Source organism: Spermophilus citellus (genome assembly GCF_964194105.1).
Source record: "Spermophilus citellus genome assembly, chromosome: 9".
NCBI lineage: Eukaryota > Metazoa > Chordata > Mammalia > Rodentia > Sciuridae > Spermophilus > Spermophilus citellus.
Window position 1 is genome coordinate 10,537,549 of NC_138191.1, and position 11,156 is coordinate 10,548,704.

At 40.5% G+C, this 11,156-nt stretch overlaps 1 protein-coding gene and 1 pseudogene across 2 annotated transcripts; one reads left to right on the top strand and one right to left on the bottom strand.

Moving 5' to 3' along the window:
* Positions 1–281: 281 nt before the first annotated feature.
* LOC308656867 (mucosal pentraxin-like) lies at positions 282–6,146 on the top strand (annotated as a pseudogene). The gene is made up of 3 exons: positions 282–453; positions 3,868–4,442; positions 6,063–6,146. The product of its transcript is annotated as a mucosal pentraxin-like (transcript).
* Positions 6,147–7,480: 1,334 nt separating this feature from the next.
* LOC308656726 (olfactory receptor 10J1-like) lies at positions 7,481–8,413 on the bottom strand (the record flags this gene model as incomplete). Its single annotated transcript, XM_081308105.1, has 1 exon — positions 7,481–8,413. The coding sequence occupies one exon, from the start codon at positions 8,411–8,413 to the stop codon at positions 7,481–7,483; it is 933 nt and encodes a 310-aa protein (XP_081164231.1).
* Between the last annotated feature and the right edge of the window lie 2,743 nt (positions 8,414–11,156).

Below are 11,156 nucleotides of genomic sequence, written 5' to 3' on the forward strand. Positions count from 1 at the left end.
TTAACACATAAGAACATCAAGAGGACATAGAGCCTCATGGGGTCAGGGGTGGGTAGTGGAGAGATAAACAGGACAGTTTAGAAGGAAATAGGATAATGCAAAAAGAAAGCAAAAGCACAATAGCTCAAAAGAGAAACAGACAAGTTTTAGCCATTGTCTTTGTTCAGCTGATGTTGACCATTTATAACTTTGCTTTTTGTGGCTGGGCACAATAGAAACAGCCAAACCATGAGAACACTGTGCTATTCCTCCCACTACCCCTGGAGCCCAAGGAAGGCATGATGGAGAAACTCCTTCCAGGGGCCCTGCTTCTCTCGGTTCTCTCAGGAGATGCGACACAGTCAGGTCCTCCGCCTGACTCAGAAGTGCCTCGGAGTTCCAGGGTATTCAGGGTACAAGATGTTTTTCGGTTGTTCCTGCTGTTGTCAGGGGGGTGTGAAAGAAAGATGGTGTGTAAGTTACCTTTTGTTGTCTATGAATTTACCTTTAGACCCAGCAGCTTGAGACAGAAAGCCCTTATATCTCATGTTTTTCTGTGGAGCAGAAAATAGAGAGTGGATTAGTGGTGATCCTGATGAGAGGTCTCTGGTAAGTTTGCAGTCCATCGGCCAGGGCTTGAGCCTCCTCTGAAGGCTTCGCTAGGGGAGGATCTTGCAGGGTGCAGTCGGGGTTCAGATCTTTTCAGGAGGTGGAGTTGAGGGCCTCAGTTCCTCCCTGTCTGTTGGCCTGAGGCCCCCTTTTCATTCCTTGCCCCCCCTGGGCGATCCTTTAGAGCAGCCCACATGATGCCCAAGTCTACTCCAATAGTGAGTGATCTGACACACGGAGAGAAAGTGCCTAAATGCAAAAGCGCCAGCCTTTTCATAATCTAATCTTAGAAATCACGTACCTCACTCCTGCTGTTCCTTATTCATTGCAGTGAGTCAGCCCATACCTGATGAGAGGAGAATTATTTTAGGACATATTTTTAAAACCTCCACTGATGCTAATGAAACAGGATATGCCTGGCACAAGGAGAGTCCCTGGGTTGGAGAAAGGAGAACCAGCCCAGCCTGTTACATGGGAGTACCACTGCCCCTCACCCAAGAGAATAAGAAGGAGCGTGTGATTCCTGCTAGAAAAAGAGAAGTAGGTACAGGGGTGGGTTTCGACGCTCTGATCCTTTTCAATCATTGCTATGGTTTGAATATGAGCAGCCCCCCCCCCCCCAAGGCTCACATAGGAGACAATGCAAAAAACGTTCAGAGGGAAAATGATTAAATCAGGAAAACTATAATCCAATTGGTGAATGGACTCACTTGAAAGGATTAATGGGTGGTGACTATACAATGTAGCATGTGGCTAGAGGAAGTCCATTGTTTTGGGCATACCTTTGTGGTTGACATTTTGTCCCTGGTAGATGGACCTCTTTCTGCTTCCTGGTTGCCATGTACTGAGCTGATTTCCTCCACCATGCCCTTCTGCCCTGATGTTTGGCCTCCCCTCAGGCCTACGGTTATGGAGTCAGCCAGCCATGCACTGAATCTCTGAAACCATGAGCCAAAGTAAACTTTTCTTCCCCTAAGTTGTTCTTGTCAGGTCTCTTGATCAAAGCAATGCAAAGTGAAAATAAGCATTTAGCCTGAGTAATGTGAGAGGAAACAGGAACTCTTAGAAGTAGCTTAGACTTTAAATCAGAGAACCCGGTCCTCCCTCACGCCTGAATGGCCTTTGTGAAATTATTGAACTCTTGAGTCTCAGTGTCTTCATCTCTACAATGGCAAATAGAAATGATATCTACGCAATAAAGAATCGTTATGAAGGGTGGGTGAGAGCATTTAAAGGCAACATATACTTTGGGATGTGTAGGTGTTATAAAAATATTAGTTTTGTATTAGCTGTAAAAAAGCTTTAGTATTTCAACACCTTTTTTTTTTTTTTTTACCCCTTTCTATTACTGCCTCTAAGGATAACCTTATCTTCTCAAGTTTGAGACATTTGTTTCTCTATTCTCTTACCATCCGTTATAAGTTATTCAAAATCTCATTCTCTGGCTAACCAGGCTGTTTTTTTTCTCCAGGTTTATATACTGATGATAAGTAAGAAACAGGTATGAGTAGTGGGAACATGAGGTTAAAGGGATAATTCTATAATCTGGGTCAACTGTCTCCCACACGCTTTCTTTTAAGAAGCAATTTACCTGGCAGCCCTGCCTAGCTTGAGTCAATAGGATATGTAACATTCCTCAGCAAACAACCTGTTAGCTGCAAAAGAAATGCAGGCCTGAAAGGGTTATCCCTCCCTGCCTGTAAGAATATAAGTTACCCTGAAGGGGAAGGGGTTTTGTGGCCTTTACACAGACCAGATTTGAGAACTCAGGAAGATAGGATCATTAGAAGCAAACCCCCTAATGATCTGTAAGAGCAAATTTCAGTTATAACAGGTCAGCATGGGCCAAAGTGACCCAGCGTGAGCTCAGATCTTTAGCATGTCATTGTAATAGTAAATCTCCCCTCCATGGGGCAAGAGCATGCACACTAAGGATGTGAAACTCTGAAGCAATCCTGCTGTCAGTCAAACATCAAGGGGTGGACCTGGGCAAGACTCAGTGGAAACTTCCCTGAGACCCCCAATAAAACTGGAAGGCAAGTGGTGAGCCACCCTTCTCTCTAAGATGACCTACTCTCCTTTTCCATTTTCCTATCTCCTCTAATAAACTCAGGCCTCCTGCTTTAGCAACGTGTCAGAAGTCTTTCCGGGGTGATCACAGGAACCAGTGACCAAGGACTGTTACAGATGCCTTGGGTCTGCAGTGGGCCTTTGCTCTGTAGCACTGACAAAGCTGCATATCACAAACAGGGAAAGAATTAAATCAAGGGTATAGATGCATGATTTCCTTTCCTATTCTCCCAGTTCCCACTGGACTGACAGAAATTTGGAATTTTCATTCTTTCTGTGTCCTTCTGTGTCACTCCCTTTCTTTCTCTTATCTAAGATCTCTTCCTAGCTTCTTAAGTGTTCTGTTCTGATTGTTTGCCTAATGTTACCATTTCTTAAAAATCTTCTGTATCTAAGGAAATAGGAATTCAAGACGTTTTTTTTCCATTTCCCTCTTATGAAGCAAAACTAACTCAATTCAAGATTTCCTATTACTTCTAAGCTCTGTGTCCCTTGATTCAGTTAGTCACTATTTTCTCATTTATTTTCCAGACCATAGTCTTTGTTAAATTTATTTTTCCAAGAAAGAAAAGAATAATAATTTTTATGATAATTATACTCTTTTGATGAGTCAATGATAAGTAATTCCATGATCCTGGTGTTGCAGCTATGAGAAATTGTGGAAAACTGACCCCCAACTGACCCACAAGAACTGCCCAGGGAAATGGACAGGGTGTCAAGGGATCACTAAGGTTGGGCCACATGGTTTGCATGCTATCGTATTCCTCAGACTTTGTCCTAACCACAAATGTTGGTCCATCATAGCCAAATCAAGTTTCGCGATGAGCCACCACAGTTATATGTAACCCTAACCACACGTGTCCCTTGGGAGAAATCTCAGAGCCATTATGCTCAGTGAGTCAGCAAGTCATCGGTGGCGGGTCCTTTTCTGTGATTAGTGTTTTCACTGTTATCCAGATGAAAAGACAAAGAGGGGTAGGCTTGATATAGGATATCTTTAATCTCCTTTTCTGACAGGCCAGCTGAACCAAAAACCCGCCTTTTAACACTGACGTTTTGCTTACACTAACAAAAACAATGCACTTGCAGGAACTCCATAAACTTCGGCATGCCACATCAAGACTGTCAGGAGGCCGCCCAGGGCTCACAGAGAGAGCAAATCACACAAGTGAGTCGACAGAGTTTTGCTTCATTGTCTTTTCTCCGCAGATAGGAGAGGAAAGGTGTGTGTTTTCCCTCAAGAATCAGCTACTGCCTCTGTGTACCTGATCCCCCAGGTGAAGAAGCTGCTGCAGGGACTTCACTCTGTTCTGAAGTCCTTCAGCGCCTTCACCTGTCCCTATAGTCTCTTCTCTTTCAACACTCGGGACCAGGACAATGAGCTTCTTTTCTTTGTTGACAGAATAGAAGAGTTCACACTGTCTGTTGGGAATGCTGAGGCCACTCTCCAGGCCCACCAAAGTCCCCTTATTCCCCAATCCATTTGTGCGTGAGCTGGGAACCCTCCTCTGGGATTGCTGAGCTCTGGGTCCAGGGGTAGGAAAGGTTTGAGAAAGGGGTATTCTCTGGGGGCTGAGGCAAAGATTATCCTGGGACAAGAGCAGGATTCCTTTGGGGGACATTTTGATGCAAAACAATCCTTTGTTGGAGAGGTATGGGAGGTGTCTTTAGGGGACCATATACTCCCTCTCAATGAGATGTGTGACTGGTGTTACCAGGACAATATCCTGAATTGCCAGGCCCTGATTCATGAAGATAGTGAGGATGTGGTGACTAAGCCTAAGGTGTGGCCCAGAAGCCTCATTCTTTCCAGTATGATTTGTGTCACATCTCTTTGAAATTAAATCTATTGATTTTTTTTTTCTGGGGTAAACTATATTAAAAAAAAAAACCCACGAAGTCTAGCTAGGCCTTCAATATATATTATTTATTGTTGCAAAAATTACTTTGGATGGTGCTGTAATTTTCTGCAGCATCATATCATAGGAACTCAGGGGAACCAACTGCTTTCAGTACCAGGTACCAATCTCATAGAATCCTCTATAGCTACAGGAGGTCCTACGGGGGCTCTGTGCTCTCCAGTTCAGCAACCTAAAAATATAATGTCTCATGCCAAGTGTGGTGGAGCACACCTGTAATCCCAGCCACTTGGGGGTCTGAGGAGGGAGAATTGTAAGTTCAAGACCATCCTGGGCAACTTAGCAAGACCCTGTTTCAAAATAAAAAAATTTTAAAAAGACCAGGGCTGTAGTTTTTGATAGAGTGCCACTGGGTTTGATGCCCAGTATTGCCAAAAATAAAAATAAAACATGAGTTTAAAATATGTGATGTATCTACTAAGCAAAACTTTTAGGAATCGGCTAGTTTAGTGGGCAGAACCTCCAAAGAGAGGTTCTCAAAAGGGGCTTTCTGAAAGCAAGGTGTTGAAAGTGTCTTCCTGGTACATACCCCAGAAAGGACTTCGGGATGTCCTTAGGGAAACCCAGGGAAAAGCAAAGATAAACCACCCTGGGGGGATCTCGCTTCACACTCACTCTCAAGTTGCTCTCTTGGAAGTAGCTGTTCTGAGGAAGCAAATACTGTATTCTCTTAGGTTCTATAAACATGCAGATTTCCCTTCTTTGCCCTCCTACCATAGAGACTCCCAGGCCTTTTGTTTGACAAGCAGTGTCAAACACATTTTCTATGGGGACACTAAGAAAGTCATGCAGGTGGCAGATACAGACTGATTTTTTTTCCCCCTACATATGCTCTTTATAAAGTAGAAGACATTTGTAAAATTCTGTTTTTTTAAATTCAGATAAAATAATTCTAAAATTGTAAAACTTTCTCACAAATCAAGATAACCTTCCCCTTTAGGAGATGATGACCACAGGAGCTTAGAAATTCCCAGTCTCTTGTTTAGAAAAGTCTTTAAATTTAGACTTTAAACTAGACACTCAATAATTCTCAGAAGAGATCATCAAGGTAAAGGATGACCAAGGAGAAGGTAAAGGTGAGACATGGACCCCAGGTCATGTGGTACCTAGATTAAAAAAAAAAAATCATGGGCTGATTTCCAGATCTGCAGTAAAAACAGTTAGTTGAAAGGGGGCATTAATAAGTTCAACTTCAAAAAAAGATCTCTAGATATCCCTATAGTTGTGAATACAGTGTAATATATTTGTTAACCCACAGAAAGCACATAGTGGGGTAAAATTCAGAGGCCAGATGTGACCAAGTTATTTCCTAACATGGAACATACTGTTGATTCAGACTCATTGAGAGAATTGTTCTAATGTGAGTCTCAACAAAATTGGGGGAAAAAAAAATGCTATGGGTCTTCAAGGCAAGTGAGAATGTTTTGAGCTGACAGTGTTTCTTCTGGAATTGTCAGGATCTGTTACTCCTGTCACTGCCCAAAGGAAAAAGTGATAAGTGGGAAAGGCTGTTTTGACTGTCTCCAGTGCGTTCTGTACGCCAACTACATCTTCTTTGAAGATTTTTGAGCTCAGCGTTTATCTGACATTAAGGTTGATCTTTCCACCCCTCACTTCCAATAGGCATTATGTGGACCACTTTTATGTCATGGACAAACTTTCAATAATCAGCTCTCCCCTTGCTTCCTACCAGCTTCCCATCTCCTGAGCAACATCTGACCATGGTGGTAACCCATAAGATTAATACAGGGTATAGGATGATAAATAGCTTGGTGGTAGAACATTTGCCTAGCATGCACAAGGCACTGGGTTCAATCACCAGCACAACAAAAATAATATACATTTTTTAAACATTTATAAAAGCAATACTCAGGTCAGGGGAACTTTTGATTCTTTTTTTCTTTAATATTTTTTTTTTAGTTGTAGATGGGAACAATACCTTTATTTGATTTATTTATTTTTATGTGGTGCCGAGGATCAAACCCAGGGCCTCACACGTGCTAGGCAAGTGCTCCACCACTGAACTACAGCCCCACCCCTGAACTTTTGATTCTTTAAAGCAACCGTAACCACAAAATTTTGCAACTTTTTCTGGGTAGAGGATGAATGATAGAATCAAATTTCAGGGGCATTACAAAATGACCAAACCAGGCACTGTGAATGCATACCTATAATCCCAGCAGTTTAGGAGGCTGAGGTAGAAGGATCACAAATTCAAAGCCAGGATAAGCAAAAGTGAGGTGCTAAGCAATTCAGTGAGATCCTGTCTCTAAATAAAATACAAAATAGGGCTGGGGATGTGACTCAATGGCCAAGCACCTCTGAGTTCAATCCCCAGTACCCATTCCCCACCCCCCCAAAATGCCCAGACTATGATAGATTATACCATAGTCCCCTCTTATTGTGGGAAATACATTCCAAAACCCCAAGTGGATACCTAAGATTGAGGGTAGTACTGAACCCCACATATACAATTTTTCCTGTTTATACATCTCTATGATAAAGTTTAATTTATAGATTAGGCAAAATAAGAGATTAACAATAATAAATGATAGAATAATTATAACAATATATTATAATAAATGTTATGCAACTATGTTCTTATTCTCTCTCTCAAGATATTACATTGTATTATCATCTTATTACATTGTATTATTATATTAATGTGTGGGTAACATGTATAACATAGATACAGTGAACAAATATTTGATCCATGTCTCAGGTGGGATGGAGCAGGATTGTACTAGATCTCATCACCATTCCGAGCATAGAATGATGCAGTGCAGAGTTTAAAACTTATGAATTCTTCATTTCTTGAATTTTCCATTTAATATCTTGAGACCACAGTTTACCATGAGTAACTGAAACTACAGATAAGGGGGTACATCAAACTGCCAAAGATCCTAGGCAGGAGGTTTTTTGCCAATAGCCCGGCGAAGGGCATCCTTGACCTCTTTATTCCTTAAAGTATACACCACCGGATTGAGGAGTGGAGTAAAAACAGTGTAGGTCACAGAGATCAGCTGGTCCTGATCCCTGGTGTTCTCTGACTTGGGCTTGAGGTAGGCGATGGAGGCACAGCCATAGTGGACGATGACCACCGTGAGGTGGGAGGCACACGTTGCAAAAGCTTTCTTTCGTCCTTCAGCAGAGGCAATCTTGAGGATAGTAGAAATGATGAGAATGTAAGAGATGAAGACCAAGCCCATGGGCACCACAATAACCAGTGAACTGATGATAAAATTAAGTATGTCATGTAGGGTGGTGTCAGCACAGGAGAGTTTCATAACTGGGCGGATGTCACAGAAATAATGGGCCACCTCTCTATCACAAAAAGGCAGCCTGAACACAGATGAAATCTGAATGACAGCCACAAGCAGCCCAATGCCGCAGGCTCCCCATACCAGCTGGGCACATACCCTCTTGTTCATGATGACCGTGTACCTCAAGGGATTGCAGATGGCTACATAGCGGTCATACCCCATGGCTGTGAGCAGAAAGCAGTTGTTGATGGCCAAAGTGATAAAAAAGAACATCTGGGTGGCACAGCCAGCCAAGGAGATGGGCTGGCTTAGACCTCTGAGGCTGGAGAGCATCCGTGGTACGATGACCAATGTGTACACAGTCTCTGAAGTGGAAAGCATACTAAGAAAGAAGTACATAGGTGTGTGAAGGTGACGATCGATGCTGATAATTGTCACAATGATGACATTTCCAGCCAAGGTTAAGAGGTACAAACTAAGAAACACCACAAAGAGGGTAAGCTGGTGTTCATGGAAGCTGGAGAAACCCTGGAAAACAAACTCACTCACCACTGTGCAGTTTTCCTTCTTCATTGAACCAATCCCAGATCCAAAAGATGGAGACGTAGGTCCATCAGCCCTAATTCCTCAGTGCCCACTGCTTTGAAGTGGAGAACCCTCGGAGGAGGAGGTGTTATGGATTCAAGTTAGTGGGGACAACTGTTCATCCGGGAAACTGTTCTAGAAAAGAATAGAAAACACAATCAGGAAACAATTTCATGTGTGATGATTTATGCACAAAGTTGTGGAAAAATAAATAGGGATGCGACAGAGCGGAAGGAAAGGTACCTGGGGCCAATTTGGTAAAGATTTCCTGGTGAGTAGGAACACAAGAGTTAGGAGAAAACCACGTTAATTAAATAGAAAAATGCATAGTTAAACTTGAAAAATAATTTTCTTATAACTTTAGATTTTGTTATTAAAGTTTGTTTGAACTAGAGCTTTGATCACCTTCTTAAAGAACTTTCCTCGGGGCTGCCCAATGCTCTCTGTTCCAGCGTAACACCTGTGTGTGCCTTCTGCCTGTTCCTCTTCTCTGTATTTTTTTGGTGAACCCTTTTTACAAGTCATTCAACTTCTTCAAATCTGACTGTTCTCCACACTTTTTTAGGACAAGAAATGTTCCCCTCTTGATTCAATACTTCCTCCCTTCCTCAGAAAGTCTCCTCAGTATTAAATAGAACTAAATAGAGTAGATTCTCTTTTTTTTTTAAATCACTTTTCTTTCTTTTTTTAATTACTTGGGCCATCAATAAGCTCCTTGTAGTGTTTCTAAGTATTGCCCCCAAACTTGGGCATTTCCACACTTTTTCAAGCTTATGTTTACATGCAAACTTTTACACATTGACTGCCTTGTTACTAGACTAGATTATCTTTTCTAATTTCTTCAAAATTATAAATGGGGTAACTTTGAGGAAACCAAACATTTCCACTTTTATTCTCTGAGAGGTTATTGGGGATCAAAGACCTTTCATTTCCAAAAGAGTTTAACAAAAGTAATAAGTAGTTCCCTGTGACACTTCTTAGTTTTTATGAAATATTTTTCTGTATACTATGCAACAGCATAACAATCTATATATTAGGTAATTATTATGTCCCATATTATAGACAGGAAAATTTTAACATCTAGAATCAGGTGCTTTATCCAAAATAATTCAATATTTTAATTCTAAGGTGAGGGTGATTTTTCATACAGAAAAACTACCACAGAAGCATCATAAAACAGATGTGAGAAAAGATGATTTTTTTTTTGGTGGGGAGAGAACTAAGACATCTTTTCTACTCTGGGGATAAAAATTACATTGAAAATTTGGGAAAACTGGAAATTTGTAGAATGTATTATCTAGACAACTTGATATTAGTATATCAATGGCAATATATGCCCATTTTCTTTGGTTTAATATTTCCACTTCACATTATTTATTTTAAGGAAATTCTCAAAAGTATGTATCATTATGTGTATATGAAGAAATTTTCATGATATTATTTATAGTAGTGAAGACCAGAAACAATGTGAATCAATAAGGGAATAATTAAATTCATTATGACATATTCATCTGGTGGGAATTATGCAGCTATTATAAATCTTAGAAGTGCTGACATGGAAAGATATGGTTGATAGACAGATGACAAGCTACAGTTTTGTAAAAATAAAAAGAAAAGCAACCAAGAAAGGAAGGAAAGAACAACGAAAGGAAACACATTCAATGACACAAATGCCATTGAAAACATAAAAATAACAAAAAGCTAAAAAATAGGGTTTTTTTCCTGGATAACTTATAGAGAATCTGAAATTATTTTCCCCACACTTTCTATATAATCCAGATTTTTGTACTTAGTTATTCTCTTATAAAAACAAGATCACTAAATGCCTTTCCAAAATGGAAATACATCACGAGGTTTCATGGAGAATTAAAGAGAAAAAGTGAAAATAGTGGACTAATTTACCTTGAAGAAGAGAAGATTGACAGTACAATGCATGGCCAATTTAAAGTCCCTAACCAGGCATTTGATAAAAACTTGAATACCCAAGGGCTGAATCCAGAGGAAATTAACTTCAATTTTTAAAGTCTGTAGTTGGTTTTTTGTTTTGTTTTGTTTTGTTTTGTTTTTTAAACACAACAACAATTTTGTGAACAGCACTGGGATTAGAAAGTGGTAAGCTATTTATCACGGGTACAAAACTTAAAGAAACACCAAAAAACAAAACAAACAAACAAACAAAAACCTCAGCAATCCAAATGAATAGCATTTTAAGGTTTTAAGGCAGTATTTAAAAACCAAAAATTAATGCAAAAATGTATGATTAACTAAATGTCATAAGACAGGATCAATGCTATTACCACCCAAGAGAGGAATGAAGGCAGATTTGGGGATGTTCTCACTAAAGGTTTTGAAGAAGAGATAAATCTAAAATTGTTTCAAAATATCAAGGAAAGTATAAAGCCAAATATGTGGTTAGCTTTCCCTGGAGATGTGGGGACAGGATAGCACTTAACCATTCCTGTGGAACTGGGATTGCTGATGTATTATGCAATAAGGTGGAACAAACGTTTATGAACTGGAAAGTCAGTCCTACCCATACTAGAACAATGAAGAAATATAACAGGTTATAGAAAAGAAAAAATCAAATTGAGCCTGTGCTTTCCTGCACTTCACCGCTTCTCTCACCATTCCTCAGGAACAGAACTCAAGATGAAGAGACCCTCTGAGGGATGGAAAGATCATGGTAGCCAAACAGGATGTGCTGGCTTCCTTCTGAGGAACCCGAGTCAAC